The following is a 17,416-nucleotide window of genomic DNA, read 5'->3' on the forward strand; positions in this document are numbered from 1 at the left end:
GAAAAGAGTGATTTTAGTTCCTTAGGGCTCATGCTTCATGCAGTGTCCCTTGGATAATCTCTTGGGGATAAAGGGACTTGGGGTCCCAAAGGGGTTCGTGATCTCTGGTTTGCTCCCTTTTAGGAAAAGGTGATCTGAGTCCTGTAGGGTCCCTGTCTCAATTTACAGTGCCATACTATTACTGCAATAAAAAATTGCTAAAAGACAAGCAGCAGGAAAAAGGATAATATCTAGGGTCAAGCCTATTAGCCAAAAAAAAAAAAAAAAAAAAATTTTATAGGAACAGGCAATGGGAATAAATATTTTTAAGGAAAGAATAAAGAACTTCAGAATATTATCCGAGAAAATCTTCATAAAACTACACTAATTTTTGCATTTAAATAATATCCAATTAATCTAAGCCCCATATTCCTACTCTTTCATTTTCAAAAATACTGACCTTTATCATTGGAAGCAATTTAGACTTGGCAAATTAAGGCATGGCAATGTTGCTAACACAGGTACTTAAGTCTCTAAATACAAAATCACAGGGTCCATCTAAGCCTCAAGTATGCCTCAAATCTTATTCTAGTCTGCTTAATAAGTTTTTCTGGACATTTTGTCATTCAAATAAACAAATCTTTTAAAAATTTAATTCATTTTAAATCAATAACACAAAATTAAATTACTATTTATATCACTTTTCAATTTAACCTATAATTTACACAATATAATTAAACTTGTCTTTATGACATTAAAAAAATCATCATACAAAAAATGAACTGAATAAATCAATTGGTAATGAAAGACTAATCAAAATATGAAAAAAATTCTAAACATAAATAAAAATACAAATATTCAATTATTTATTATTTTTCCAAATCAGTTTGTTAAACTAACTACACTATACTTCTCCATCCCCACCATTTACTCTATTTTATGTCAGTAATTTTTAAGGGAAGATGATACTGTCATCAATGCAAAGAAGATGCCAAAGAGGATCACTATACAATGAAATTCATGTTTGGGTAATCTCAGTTACCTCAAGCATTGGTTACAACTGACTAAAGACAAATAATATTATAAAATATATTAAACAAATTATTCCAAAAGATTTCATACAACAGTGATCAACACTAGAATTAAAATGAAGATTTTCTTATTGAAACAAGGATTTGTCACCATATGTCAGTTGTCTGTTGAATAGAAAAATTCAGTACAACTTTTAAAACAAAAGTTTTTAGTCTAGAAGGTAATAAAATACTCAAGTTCTATTCAAAACTCTATCTTGAGGAAATGAAAAATTGGCCTCAAACTTATAATAGTGAAATGACACTATTATGTGGAACAAATAAGACATCAAAAATTAGTTGAGTAAGATATAAGAAATTATATATTTACCTGGGTTGCATACTTAGTTTTATAACAGTTTTTTGTGGCAGACTATCTTGTGATAGTTGTTCACTCTCCTAAAAAAATAAACAAGATATGTGATATTATTTCAATACTGAATATGAATATTTCAATATTCATGCTTCATAAATGGCTTTTAATATCTTATAACTGTAGGGAAGAATTCCTAGTCATAAGTAGACACAATATGAGCATTATTTCTCTATTCATGTCAAATCTTATCAACATTCACATTTAATTATTATATAACACCAAAACACAAGCAATTAAAAATAGAAAACAAATATTGTAGGCAGTTTTTAACAAATATCAAATGATAAATTAAAAATCAATTTTTTAATAGTTCAAAGAAGGATAATTATAGGATAATACTGGTCATTTCTGAACACAGGATGACCCAAGTATAAGTCCTGGTTTTTATAAACTGGTTGCACATTGAAGGACAACTGATATAATTTTAAGACTCACATTATATACTGACTTCTTTGGTAGGAGGAATCTCCTTACTAGGCTATTTCCTATACAAGCAAAATTATAAATATAGTCCTTATCCCTATCCCAACATACATGTATAAGATTTTATACTTTTTGTAGTATATCCTTAATTTTTCAATGATGATGATTGATGATGATGATGATGATGAAGAAAGCTAACATTTGTACAGTGCTTAGTATTTGCCAGGATTTTTACCTCTTGCTAAGAGATAAACTTGTTGAGCTTTATAAGTATTATCTAATTAAATCCTCAAAGTTGGAGGATTTAAATTTAAAAATTTAATTTAAAATTTAATTTAAAAATTGTCCCCATTTTTACAGATGAGGAAACTGGAACAAACAGAAGTTAAATGACTTGCCCAGGATCACATGGCTAATAAGTATCTTGAGGCCAAATTTGAACTCAGTTTTTCCTGACTACAGGAGTTTCCTGACACAAATATAAACAAATTAAAATGGAAATGTGCTTATAAAATATAAATACCTATCATGCTCTCCGTGTTCAGACAAGCGACATCTGGTCATGTAAAGACAGATTTGTTGTGAAGCCATGAAATCGTATGACCCCATAAATTTTCTTGACAGTTACTAGAGTGATCTGCCATTTCTTTCTCCAATGAATTAAAAGAAAGAAAGGCTAAGAGACTTGGCCAATCACACAGCTAAGTGAATGAATGAGGATGGACTGGAATGCAGGTATTTCTGACTCTATCTAGGCCCAGCACTCTATCCACTCTATCCAGCTGCCTCTAAGGATAGATTTACATATATGCAAATGAACAAAACATGAGTCATAGTATAGTAGATAATAAGTAAAGCTGTAATTACATTTTAATGTCTTTCTTAATTACTCACTTATGCTAAACAAGAACTTAGTTACATGTTTCAAATTAGAAAGAAAATAAGATAAGCAAACTAACCATCCTTAGGAAGGGAATGGATGGGTTATAGCTGTAGGCATCTTTGTCCTTCAGAATAAGAATATGAGCAGAATCTCTGATTATCATCTTCAAGCTCATTAAGGAATGGAAAAGTCTGTAAAGAGAAAATTTACTATTCTGAGAAGTCAAATGGCAAAAAAATAGTTTATAAAGCTTATTATTAAAATGACCGAACTTAAAATTTATCATATATACATGTAATCAAAGGGAAAAAAACTATAAATTTCAAAGAAGTCTAAAAAGCATAAACAGCTTTAAAAATTTATTGTAATTTTAAGAAAAAACTTTCAATAAAAATTTCTCTAAAATAGTTATATTTTCTGCTTAATATAGCTCTCTACAGTGAGAAATAATGTTCAGAATGAACTTTCTGATTCACTACAAAATTCTATCAAAATTTCATCATATTACTTACTAACAAAAGTAGAATCTTAAGATTCACATTTTCAGCAAAAAGTAAGTTAAAAAAGGGATAAGGGACAAATTTCTGAAAATTCTGCCAAATAATGATTAGTCATTTTTAATATGGTCATAATACTCTGATTGGAGTTTAACATTTCTTCAAATATTGAATCCATAGAAGGCTTAACCTGAAATAAATTTAATGAATCACAATACTACCCTATTTAAACCTTAAAAGAAGCAAATATCTAGAATTGTGTAAACATCTTGATCATGTTTAACCAATAAACTCCCAAACCACCAAAAATTCTTTCTTTCTCTAGTTCATTACCAATTCTTTCAGTGCAGGAAAATGTTAATATTTTTTGAATGCTTTTTATTCTATTTATGAAAATCATCTTTGTAAAAGATCTGGAGAAGGTAACCAAAAATATTTTCAGAATAATACAAATTCTATTTGGGAAAAGTAACTCATAACCCAGGTAAAGTTTTCATCCTATACAACCGGGTTTTTGACTGGAGAAGAAATAATACTCTCACATTTGACATACAGAAATGTGTATAGCTCAGTTAAGAAGGAAAAAAATGGATCAAAACCTTGAAAACTAGAAGCATTAATAACAACTATATAGGTGAAGAGATGACAGGTGATGCAGATGAAAGGAGAGGGATGATGTTTTCTTAGTAGCCAGATAGAAAGTTAACAGCAATATTGTAATGAACAACTGTGAATAAGTTAGCCATTCTCAGCAATACAATAATTCACGACAATTCTTAAGGCCTTATGATGGGAAAACAAAAACCAAAACCCTATTTCCCTTCAGAGAAAGAACTGATGAAGCCTAAATATAGACTTTTTTAAAGCTGTTTTTCTTGTTTGTTTGTTTTTTTGGTCTTTCACAACATGACTAATATGGAAATATACTTTGAATTACTACACATGTACACCCTATATCAAATTGCTTGCCATCTCAAGGAAGGGTTTAGAGAGGGAAAGAAGAGAAATAATTTGGAACTCAATTTTTTTAAATGAATGTTAAAAGTTGTTTTTATATCTGATTGGGAAAAAATACTAAATTTTTCAAAAGGGGAAAAATATATGGTAATCTAAATTATAAACTAAAATCCCTTTTAAATGTGGAATTAAATATGTGAATTAAAATGCATAATTAGTGTTTATTATAGTTGGGATAGTGACTGTGGTAAATTTTTATAAGCTACACTGCAGTTTCATATGCATAATGTATGCAATACTTACATAGGTGTACATTTTCTAATAAATATAACTTATTTTTACAACTTTTGATTACATTAGTAATTAATGATATAGTATATAGATTACATCAGTAATTAATGATATAGTGATATGCCATTAAAAAAAAAAACAACCTCTTACGAGTAAGAAGGAGCAACTAGTTCAAATCCGGGAGCAACTAGTTCAAATTTCCACCCAAAATGAAATGTGAAATGAGTACTTCAGTACTATTTAAGGCAGAGAAATAAAATTTTTCATAATTCCTTTGAAAGGTTCATCTCATGTTCAGCTTAAATCTTCTCTCTTATAACTTACATTTAATGGTTCTAATTCTATTTTTTAAAGCTAGGTTGTTATAGAAAAGGAAAAGTCTATATCTTCAATGTGAAGATCTCTTAAATAAAGAGATATAGTATGTCAGAAAAAGCAACCTATTCAGAAATAGAGAAAACTGAAATCTGTTATTTATTTCTTTGTGATCTTAAACAAGTCACTTTACTGCACAAAATCCCAGTTTCCTAATCTAAAAAATTAGTGAGTTAGATTATAATGACCTCCAAGATTCCCTCTAACCCTAAATGTATAATCATAAAAAAATATTTGACAAACATTATTACATCTGCATTCTCACATTAAGCTGTCTTCTCTTCTTTATTTGATATCTATCATTCAAAATAATCATGATCATTTTGGTCTGTATATACTTTATTTTCTCAACTTCCCCTTCAAAATGTGGTATCAAGAATAGAGTAATTCCACTCGATATTACTTTACTATGTGGGCAGTTCTCTTTATATTTACTTATACAATGCATTATTTAGTATATATTTTATAATAAATCCTCAGTCAGAACTCCACTTCCCCATCCTCTGTATTAATAATCCCAGAGAAAAATATGAACTGTTTTTATAACAAAGTAGTTTCTGGCAAAGTGTTGAATTCAAAAGTGGGTTATATTAGTACTTTGTCATTATGTTTCATAAGAAAAGATTTAAATATCATCCTGAATTCTGTCCCCACCCCAAAAAACATTTGGGATAATACTATCCATATAATTTTTTTTTTTAAACCCTTGTACTTCAGTGTATTGTCTCATAGGTGGAAGATTGGTAAGGGTGGGCAATGGGGGTCAAGTGACTTGCCCAGGGTCACACAGCTGGGAAGTGGCTGAGGCCGGGTTTGAACCTAGGACCTCCTGTCTCTAGGCCTGACTCTCACTCCACTGAGCTACCCAGCTGACCCCTATCCATATAATTTTATGTACATATATGTGCACACATATACATACATACACACAGGTAGATAAGTAGGTATTTTTGCATTTAAAAAACCACATTAAAACCAAAACACAAATAAAATAACTAAAATTAGTCTTGAAATCTATGTAAAAATAACTTTTAAAAATTACATTACCTAGTGCCATAATCCACAACTACCCAATCTTTAGCAGTTCCTGTAATGGCATCATGATGCTGAAAAAGGCCAAGATTCCTTCTAGCCTCTGTAAGTAACTGATAATGTGATGATGAAGGGAATAAACTTGTCTTCTTATATTTCTGAGCTTGTAATCGTGCAAAAGAGTAAAGAATCTCAGCAGTCCTAACAGTACAAAAATAACAACACAAAATATATTATGAAATAATAGACAATATTTGTATTTTACATTATTTGCAAAATAAGACAATGAGATATATAGTGGAAAGTACTGGATTTAGAATTAGAGGATCTGGTTTCAAGTTTTGTCTTGGTATTAATGATTCACATTTCCTTGACCAAATCTTTTTCTCTTTAGACAATAATTTCCTAAAATACATAAAAGAAGGGGTTTTATTAATCACTGCAAGTCTCCTTTAGCTAAAATTCTATAATTCTATGACTTCATTAGACAAAAATCAATGTTAGCAAATTAATTCTTCAATATAGCAACTTGGTGACATATGGGATTCCTTTTGAATTAAGTCTTTTCTCTCAATATTTTTCTCCCCTGGTGATCTCATCCAATACAACAAATTTAATTATCATCTTTATGCAGATGACACCCAAATCTATATATCCAGAAAAAACTCTCTTCTCTTAGACTCTACTCTTGATTTATCATGGCAGATGCAAATTTCTAAATCACCGGTTCCAGACCAAATTGTTTTTCATCCCTGCTAAACTTTCCCCTCTAGCAAACTTCTCTTTCTATTGAGACTACCACCATGTTCTTACTCATTTGCATTAATAAATTGTTAAGTAGACTTAATTCTTACCTCTTTTCATTCCTCCTATATAAAATTTCTTGCCAAGACTTATTGAATCTACCTCCATATCCAATATGGTCTCATTACCTGTGCTTTAACTTATTTAACTTAATTGATTACCCTATCTTTAGTCTCTCATATCTACCAATATGGCTGATAAAGATATTGTGATGAGAAAGAAGTCTGATCATTTCACTTCTCTGCTCAATAGAATTCTTCAGTGGCTCATTAAGTTTTCTAGGATAAAATTCCCACATCAGAATTTATTGATCCATTTACCATCTAAAGCATTCACTTACTCTTCCATTCTTATTTCAAACTACTCCGAAATGATTTTTCCTACTGAATTTTCTCAAAATTTGAAATTCTATGGCCCACTCCCAAGTGTTCCAATTTGTAGTGCCCCTTTCTAATAGAATTCATTCTTCCTTTAAAAATCTTTTAATAAAATAAATCTATAAAAATGTGAGCATTTCCATATAACACACATGCCAAAAAAGGATTGTATATGAAATCATGAAACTCCATGTAATTCTGCTACAGAGTATTTATCATTTATAAATAGTATTTATTAATAGTATTTGAACTTACCTTTAGGTATCTAAAAAATTATTTAACCAAAAAGTTTACTATAGAGCTGAATATTCAGGACCTTCCATGTATTTCGAGGCTGGTGACCTTAAGAGTCTCTGGGGTGCCTGACCTTTCCTAGTCTGAGCACTGCTGCATTGCACTGGCTACTTTTGTTCCTGGTGGATTCTAAAGTTTCCAACGATCCTAAGAGACTAGCCACAACAAAGCTTTCTGACTACTCTGTAGCTCTCAGGCAGTGATTCCCAAAGTGGGCACTACCAACCCCTGGTGGGTGCTGCAGTGATCCGGGGTGGTGGTAGTGATGGCCACACTTTTTTTGTATTACATTCTATTCTGTGTTCAATAAATAGTTTCATAATTTCCAGGGGGCACTAAGTAATATTTTTTTCTGGAAAGGGGGTGGTAGGCCAAAAAAGTTTGGGAACCACTGCTCTCAGGGAATCCTTTCCCTCTTCCAGTCTTTGACAGAATCTTGCAGGCCACCCAGAATTCTCTGGCCTATAGGCCTGATCACACTGAGAATGATTCTTTGCCTATTCTGGCACTGGCTTTCCTGGAAGCTCCCATTTTCTCGGTAATTTTTTGTGGAGTTTTAGGTTAGATTAAGTCACTTGTTTCAGTTCCTCTTTGGAACTTTTGATCATTTTCCAGAAAAGTTTGAATTTGAATAGGTTTTTTGAAGTAGGTACATTAGGATCAATCAATACATTTCAAGGCCCTTCAAATAAGTTGAAATCTCACCCATTAGTAAATTCCATTATTTAATAAGTATTTCCTATACAAACATACCAAGGAACCTTTTTTTTAGGCTTCTCAGAGCTACGAACATCATTACTCCCGTACTTTGGGGCCATTATTAATAACATTAATGAAACAAAGGGAAGCATTGCTCTGACGTGGACACAATTTGTTATAAAAGAGAATTCAAGACTAATTTGGGAGCTAATGTTTGGCACAACATAATGACTCACACTAAAACTTTGCAGTACAAGAATGAGCATGATTTGGGAGAACTGCAAGATAACACAACTAGGGGAAATGGTGTAGATTTATCATGTAATTAAAATTTTTATTTTATGTATTTTTCAGCCTTTATTTTTTTGACTGCCAATCACATATACCTGAATTTGTGTATGTCAAGTTCATGTAAAACAAAGTCCTAAAACAAAGAGAAGCTAGACAGTCAAAATTCATTCAGGCAACCATCAGGGCCTGAAGTCCTCTCTAGAATTCATTTTCATCTTCATCTTCACCCTTCAGATTTCTTATCTTCTTTCAAACTCCAACATAAATATTTATCTCATATGTACAGCTTTCTTTGTATTAGCAATCATTACCCTGATTGCTAATACTTTCTCCTGCCCTCAAAATTATCTGTCAGTCTATATACCTTGTATCTTTCAGTAGAATACAAGTTCCTTGATAACATGGACTAGATGTTTTTGTCTTTACATCTCCATCACCAATGCAAATAATGAGAAAACAAAACTTCCAGAGAACACTTCATTGATGTAGGAAATACTTCAATCGCCAATAACTGCTATATTTATTTCATATATTACCAGACAGAAACCATTACCAGTTGATAGCAGGCATATGTGAGAATGCAACCAGACTACTTAAAAATAGCCATGAGAGGGAAAATGATTTAATATGATTTTGATGATTTGATTTTAAATTAACTGGAAATCAACCTACTCCTACCCCTAAAGATATGTAGGGTCCACATTCTCAGGTCCAACTCTATGAAAATGACTGAAAGGATCAGATAGTAATGAAAACAACCTAAGAATATTCATGAAGCATGTGAACTACTGAGGTCAAGCAATTTGGTTAGGCATTGTATTTTCACAGATAAAAGATTCATTCTTCAAGTACATTTGATTTCAAAAGAAGGTTGTGTTTAATAAATAGAAGAATGATATAAGGTAGCATTGTAAGACAAAAAAGAGATCCAAAAAATGCAATAATCTAAATGCAAAATGATTTTTAGTTGCAGTGATAAAAGAGGGTTTGATGGAAGAGGAAACACCAACACTGAGACTTAGAAGATAATTTCAGTAGAAAAAAAAAATGAATGCATTTCGGGCATGGGCAAGCAAACTGAAAATGGATGGAAAAAGCAGAGTAGTTCTCTCTCCCTCCCCAACCAGAAGCAGCAGATTAGCTCTTCCGAACAAAAAGTTTTTAATTTATATTAGAAATATTTTAAAACAGATGCAGGGTCTCAGACTAGTCAGGGTTGGGAGGGAAGGTTAGAAACTAAAAGAGTTAATTTCAATGCATATTTCTAAAAGAAAAGTGAATCCATCTCTCTCACAAAAAATAAAAATCTAAATGTCATTCAATTCTATTACCAGAGAAGAGAAAAACAGTTAGCAAAATTTTGGCAATGTGGCAATGTCACACTCTCTAGAAGGTCTGAGACAAAGGAACATTCAAAATTATCTTCAATATGGTCAACTATGCCCATCTTGGTCTCCATTATAGCTAGCACCCTGGGTCCTCCTTCTAGCTGCTACTACTTTGTTTGCCTTCATGGCCACAGTCGCTTTGCTCTCTTCCATAGGCAATTCCTCAGGCTCCAGCTTATCCCCATTGTTCACCCCAAAATAGCCATGTAATATAGCTGGAATTATGTGAAATAAGGCTGGAAAGATAGCTGGAATTAAGACTCTGAAAGGCCTTAAATGCCAGGATAAGGAATTTATATTTTATCATAAGGTCAACATGGCTTTTTTAGCGAAAGGAGAATGAGATAATTACACATATGAATTAGATCAAATATTAAGAATATTCTGCCAGCTGTATTAGAAATGAATTAGAAGACTGGAAATAAGAAAACCAGTTAGGAGCAATTGCTACAACTAAGATCTGAACAAAAGTAATGACAATTAAGAGTAAAGAGGAAGGGAGATTTATGAATAACTATTCTGCAGACAAAACTTATAGTACAAGGAAACTGATTAGAGGTGAGTATTAAAGGTGAAGGAGAGTAGTTAAACAAAATAAATGACAGCAAGGTGGCAGAAAAGCAGGAACACTAGAGGAGGAACCGATTTCAAACCCTCCCCTAGCAATTTAACTACTCAATTAACAAAGCCCCTACCCCACAAAATTGTTGGGAGTATAAAATGATGTTATACCCTTCAGGCACTTTGTATACATTAAAATTAAAAAAAATGCAACCTATTATTTTATGATTTTTTAAGAAATTGAATATTCCTCAATCTAAACATGAGGTCATATCTTGTTCCATCTCTCCATAGACTTTTATTTGCTAAACTTATTCTTTGTCCTCATTATGATAGCCAATCACTCCATCCCTCAGTACTTTCTGGAGTTAATTAATTAGTTCAACTGAACACTGTTCTTGATAAACAAATCTCTGCTTCCTTTGACATAGCCAAATCAAAACCTTACATTGCACTCACCATTTACTTCTTCAGCTCTTATCTTAGGAAAATAAATAGAAATGGAATTGCAGACCCACTAAAATTCATTAATATCACCTGAGCACTCTGTAACAAACCTTTTACTTGATTCCCTATCACACTCCCAATAGACAGTTCCAAACCTTCCATTTTCTCAAGTCTTCTTGCAATCTCCACTGAGGGTTTTATCTCTTACTGAGAAAATCGAGGCTATTCACCTTGTGCTCCCCCTCATACCTTCTCTTCATCTCAAAAAAACAAAACGAAACAAAGCAAAACAAATCAACCTACTATTTTTTAAAATCAAATTTCTGAAGAAATGTTCTTCACCTAAACTTGGTTTTTTTTACAAGAGTTGGTACATATATTCAAACTAGATGAACACAAGATCTACTTTGGTCAATTTGATATTTGTTATAAATAAAAGATCAGTCAAGGTCTAAGCCAGTGTTGGTGAACCTCACATGCCCAAACTGCACCTTCAAGCTGCCTGTGAGCCCTCCGAATTAGCCCTAACAGTGGAAGAAGTGCTCCCATTAGGTTGCTGGGCAGAAGGGTGGGGAATGTGAAAACTCTCCTCAAGTATGGTGGAGAGGGAGAATGAAGCAGCACCTCCAGCATGCTAGGGCACAAGTGCCACATCTTCGCCAACACAGGCGTAGGCTAATCAACCACTCTGTAACCTTGTTTCCAGACCCTCCCATTTTTTTTAATATTAAATAATATTTATTTTTTAGAAAAGTAAACATGGTTACATGATTCATATTCTTACTTTCCCCATAACTCCCTGATTTACCACCACCACCCCCACCATAGCCGATGCACATTTCCACTGGTTTTAACATGTGTCATTGATCAAGACCTATTTCGAAATTGTTGATGGTTGCACTGGTGTGGTAGTTTTGAGTCTACATCCCCAATCATGTCCACCTCAACCAATGTGTTCAAGCAGTTGCTCTTCTTCTGTGTTTCCACTCCTGCAGTTCTTCCTCTGAATGTGGGTAGCGTTCTTTTCCACAAGTCCCTCAGAATTGTCCTGGATCATTGCATTGCTGCTAGTACAGAAGCCCATTACATTATATTTTAACACAGTGTGTCCGACTCTATGTACAATGTTCTTTTGGCTCTGCTCCTTTCACTCTGCATCCATTCCAGCAGGTCTTTCCAGTTCACATGGAATTCCTCAAGTTTATTATTCCTTTTAGTACAATAGTATTCCATCACCAACATATACCACAATTTGTTCAGCCATTCCCCAATTGAAGGGCATACCCTCATTTTCCAGTTTTTTTCTACCACAAAAAGGGCGGCTATAAATATTTTCATACAAGTCTGTTTATCTATGATCTCTTTGGGGTACAAACCCAACAATGGTGTGGCTGGATCAAAGAGCAGGCATTCTTTTATAGCTCTTTGAGCATAGTTCCAATTTGCCTTCCATAATGTTTGGATCCGTTCGCAACTCCACCAACAATGCATTAATGTCCCAATTTTGCCACATCAGCATTCATTACTCTAACCCTTCTATGATTTTAGCTGATCTACTAGATGTGAGGTGATACCTCAGAGTTGTTTTGATTTGCATTTCTCTAATTATTAGAGATTTAGAACACTTTCTCGTGTACTTATTGATACTTTTGATTTCTTTATCGGAAAATTGCCTATTCATGTCCCTTGCCCATTTATCAATTGGGGAATGGCTTGACTTTTTATACAATTGATTTAACTCCATGTATATTTGAGTAATTAGACCCCTGTCAGAGTTTTTTGTTATAAAGATTTTTTCCCAATTTGTTGTTTCCCTTCTGATTTTGGCTGCATTGTTTTTGTTTGTACAAAAGCTTTTTAGTTTAATATAATCAAAATCATTTGTTTTACATTTTGTGATTTTCTCTAACTCTTGCTTGGTTTTAAAATCTTTCCTTTCCCTGAGATCTGACAAGTATACTATTCTGTGTTCACTTAACATGTTTATAGTTTCCCTCTTTATATTCAAGTCGTTCACCCATTCTGAATTTATCTTGGTGTAGGGTGTGAGATGTTGATCTAGACCTAATCTCTCCCATATTGTTTTCCAAATTTCCCAGCAGTTTTTCTCAAATAATGGATTTCTGTCCCAAAAGTTGGGTTCTTTGGGCTTATCACACACTGTCTTGCTGATGTCACTTACCCGAAGTCTATTCCACTAATTCTCCCTTCTGTCTCTTAGCCAGTACCACACAGTTTTTTTTTTTGTTGTTGTTGTTGTTTTTGAAACCCTTACCTTCCATCTTGGAGTCAATACTGTGTATTGGCTCCAAGGCAGAAGAGTGGTAAGGGTAGGCAATGGGGGTCAAGTGACTTGCCCAGGGTCACACAGCTGGGAAGTGCCTGAGGGCAGATTTGAACCTAGGACCTCCTGTCTCTAGGCCTGGCTCTCAATCCACTGAGCTACCCAGCTGCCCCCTACCATACTGTTTTGATGGTCACTGCTTGATAGTATAGTTTAATATGTGGTTCTGCTAGGACACCTTCCTTCACATTTTTTTTCATTATTTATCATTTTATTCATGTTTTATCATTTATTTATTATTTACAATTATCATTTCTCTTGATATTCTTGATCTTTGTTATTCCAAATGAACTTTGTTTTACTTTTTTCTACTTAAGGAAAAAAGTTTTTGGTAATTTCATAGGAATGGCACTAAATAGTTAAATTAATCTGGGTAGAATGGTCATTTTAATTATGTTAGCTCGTCCTACCCATAAGCAATCAATGTTTTTCCAAATGTTTAAATCTAGTTTAAATTCTCTGGAAAGTGTTTTGTAGTTGTGTTCGTATGATTCCTGTGTTTCTTTTGGTAGATAGATTCCTAAGTATTTTATATTATCTAGGGGGATTTTAAATGGTGTTTTTCTTTCTACCTCTTGCTGCTCTAATGTGTTGGAAATATATAGAAATGCTGATGATTTATGTGCATTTATTTTTTATCCTGCAACTTTGCTAAAGTTGTTGATTATTTCTACAAGCTTCTTTGTTGATTCTCTAGGATTTTTTAAGTAGACCATCATATCATCCGTAAAGAGTGATAGCTTAGTCTCCTCATTGTATATTTTGATACTTACAATTTCTTTTTCTTCTCTAATTGCTACTGCTAGTGTTTCTAGCACAATGTTAAATAATAGAGGTGATAATGGGCATCCTTATTTCACTCCTGATCTTATTGGGAAGGCTTCTAATTTATCCCCACTGCATATGATGCTTGTTGATGGTTTTAGATATATAGTGTTTATTATTTTTAGGAAAGGTCCTTCTCTTCCTATACTTTCCAGGGTTTTCAATAGGAATGGGTACTATATTTTGTCAAAGGCTTTTTCAGCATCTATTGAGATAATCATGTGATTTTTGTTTGTTAGGTTGTTGATATGGTCAATTATGTGGATGGTTTTACTAATGTTGAACCTTCCCTGCATTCCTGGTATAAATCCCACCTGATCATGGTGGATAATCTTCTTGATCACTTGCTGGAGTCTCTTTGCTGGTATTCTATTTAAGATTTTTGCATCTATGTTCATTAGGGAGATTGGTCTGTCGTTTTCTTTTTCTGTTTTTGATCTACCTAGCTTTGGAATCAGTGCCATATTTGTGTCATAAAAGGAATTTGGTAGGACTCCTTCTTTGCTTATTATATCAAATAATTTGTATAGTATTGGGATTAGTTGCTCTTTGAATGTTTGATAGAATTGACTTGTGAATCCATCAGGCCCTAGCGATTTTTTTTTTACAGAGTTTTTTGATGGCTTGTTCAATTTCTTTTTCTGATATGGGATTATTTAGGTATTCTTTTTCTTCTACTGTTAATCTAGGCAATTTATATTTTCTCCTAGATTGTTATATTTATTGCCATATAATTGGGCAAAAAAGTTTTTAATGATTGCCTTAATTACCCCTTCATTAGAGGTGAGGTCTCCCTTTTCATCTTTGATACTGTCAATTTGGTTTTCTTCTTTCTCTTTTTTTTTATTAGGTTGACCAGTACTTTGTCTATTTTATCTGTTTTTTCAAAATACCAGCTTCTGGTCTTACTTATTAATTCAATAGTTCTTTTACTTTTGATTTTACTAATCTCTCCCTTGATTTTTAGTATTTCTAATTTAGTTTTCATCTGGGGATTTTTTTCACTTTCCAGTTTTTTAAGTTGCATGCCCAATTCATTAATCTCTGTCCTCCCTAAATTGTTAATAATTGTTGAGTGTATACACTCAAGGATATAAATTTCCCCGAGTACTGCCTTGGCTGCATCCCACAGAGTTTGGTGGATGTCTCATCATTGTCATTCTCTTCAATGAAATTGTTCATCGTTTCTATGATTTCTTCTTTGACTAGCCGGTTTTGGAGAATCATATTATTTAATTTCCAATTAGTTTTTGATTTGCCTGACCAGGTGCCCTTACTAATTATTATTTTTATTGTATTATGCTCTGAGAAGGTTACATTGATTATTTCTGCTCTTTTGCATTTGTTTGTAATGTTTCCATGTGCTATTACATGGTCAATCTTTGTGAATGTACCATGTGCAGCTGAAAAGAAGGTGTATTCCTTTTTGTCCCTATTTTTCTCTACATATCTATTAAATCTAATTTTTCTAGGACCTCATTCACCTCTCTTATCTCTTTCTTATTTTTTGGTTTGATTTATCTAGATCTGAAAGAGGAATATTTAGATCTCCCACTAGTATGGTTTTGCTATCTATTTCCTTCTTGAGGTCTTCCAGTTTCTCCTTTAGGAATTTGGATGCTATGCAATTTGGTGTGTACATATTGAGTACCGTTATTTCCTCATTGTCTATACTGCCTTTTATCAGGATGTAATGACCTTCCCTGTCTTTTTTAATCATATCTATTTTTACTTTGGTTTTGTCAGAAATCATGATGGCCACTCCTGCTTTCTTTTTCTCATTTGAAGCCGAAAAGATTTTGCTCAAGCCCTTAACCTTAAACCTGTGTATGTCCACCCAGCCTCATATGTGTTTCTTATAGACAACATATGGTAGGATTTGGGTTACTAATCCACTCTGCTATTTGCTTCTGTTTTATGGTCGAATTCATCCCATTCACATTCAGAGTTATAATTATCAGTTGTTTATTCGCCAACATTTTGGTATCCTCTCCTAGTTCTACCCCTTCTTCTTAAACTATTTCCTTTTAAATCAGTGGTTTGCTTTAAGCCTGTAACCCTTGTTCCCTCCCTTGATTTACTTCCCTTTCTACGCCCTCCCTTATTATTCCCCTCTTTTTATTTTTAAGGCCTAATAAATTCCCTCCCCCTTCTTCTCCTGTCTGTTTTTTGACCTCTCCACTCCCCTGCTCCCCTTGGTTAATTCTTTCTGACTTTCGCAGTAGGGTTAGATAGAGTTTTATATCCCAATGGATATAGCTACTTTTTCCTCTCAGGGTTAATTCCACTGAGAGTAAGGTTTAAATATTACCTCTTAATGCTCTATTCCTCTCCATAGTATTCATTCCCTCCCCTTCCCCTGCTCTCTTTATGTGTAATAAAACATCCTATTTTTCTCATTCATTCAAGTTTCTCTTGGTGTCCTCTACTATTCACCCTCTCTTTCCCACACCCCATATCATCTTAGACCATTTAGTATTCCAACCTCTCCCTATGAATAATTCTTCTAATTACTATAATAATGAATACTATAATAGTAAATAGAGTTCACTACAGCGAATTGTACATAACATTTCTCCATATAGGAATACAAAAAATTAGATCTTATTGAAGCCCTTAAAGAGGCAAATTTAAAAAATATGAGTTTTCTTTCTTTCCCTTCTATTTCTTATTACCTTTTCGTGTTTCTCTTGATTTTTGTGGTTGGATATCGAACTTTCCATTTAGTACTGGTCTTTTCTGGGCAAATATTTGGAAATCTTCTATCTTGTTGAATGCCCCAAACTTTCCCCTGGAAGAATATAGTCAGTTTTGATGGGTGCGTGATCCTTGGTTGTAAACCCAATTCTACTGCCTTTCTGAATATTATACTCCAAGCCTTGGGGTCTTTTAGTGTGGAGGCTGCCAGATCCTGTGTGATCCTGATTGGTGCTCCTTGATATCTGAATTGTGTCTTTCTGGCTTCTTTTAAATTTTTTTTCTTTTACTTGGAAGCTCTTGAATTTGGCTATTATATTCCTGGGGTTTGTCTTTTCAGGGTCTACTGTAGAAGGTGATCTATGGATCCTTTCGATGTCTATCTTGCCTTCCTGTAGAACTTCAGGGCAGTTTTGCTGAATAATTTCTTTTAGTATGGAATCCAAATTTCAATTAATTTCTGCTTTTTCAAGAAGACCAATGATTCTCAAATTGTCTCTTCTAGACCTTTTCTTGATATGTCAATTTCTCATTGAGATATTTCACGTTTCCTTCTATTTTATCAGTCTTTTGACTTTGTTTTATTTGTTCTTGTTGTCTTGAGAGATCATTGGCTTCTACTTGCCCTATTCTTGTCTTTAGAGACTGGTTTTCTGCTATAAGCTTTTGATTTTTCTTTTATATTTGGTCTGTCCTTTTTTCCAGCTGGTTGATTTTGGTCTCCAATTTGATTATCAATTCTTTTGATTTGGGGGCATCTTTTTCGAATTGCCCAATTCTAGCCTTTAGCAACTGGTTTTCCTTTT

The 17,416-nt window shown here is 33.3% G+C and overlaps 1 protein-coding gene across 1 annotated transcript in view; it reads right to left on the reverse strand.

Annotated features, from left to right (window-relative positions):
* The window catches only part of MAN2A1 (mannosidase alpha class 2A member 1), a 220,328-nt gene that overhangs the window by 103,863 nt on the left and 99,049 nt on the right, over positions 1-17,416 (reverse strand). Inside the window, 3 exon segments of the mRNA XM_044662477.1 lie at positions 1,381-1,448; positions 2,808-2,922; positions 5,899-6,084. Of these exon segments, the coding sequence (XP_044518412.1) occupies positions 1,381-1,448; positions 2,808-2,922; positions 5,899-6,084 (369 nt within the window).

The sequence above is a fragment of the Gracilinanus agilis genome, chromosome 1 (genome assembly GCF_016433145.1).
Source record: "Gracilinanus agilis isolate LMUSP501 chromosome 1, AgileGrace, whole genome shotgun sequence".
In the NCBI taxonomy this organism is placed as follows: Eukaryota; Metazoa; Chordata; class Mammalia; order Didelphimorphia; family Didelphidae; genus Gracilinanus; species Gracilinanus agilis.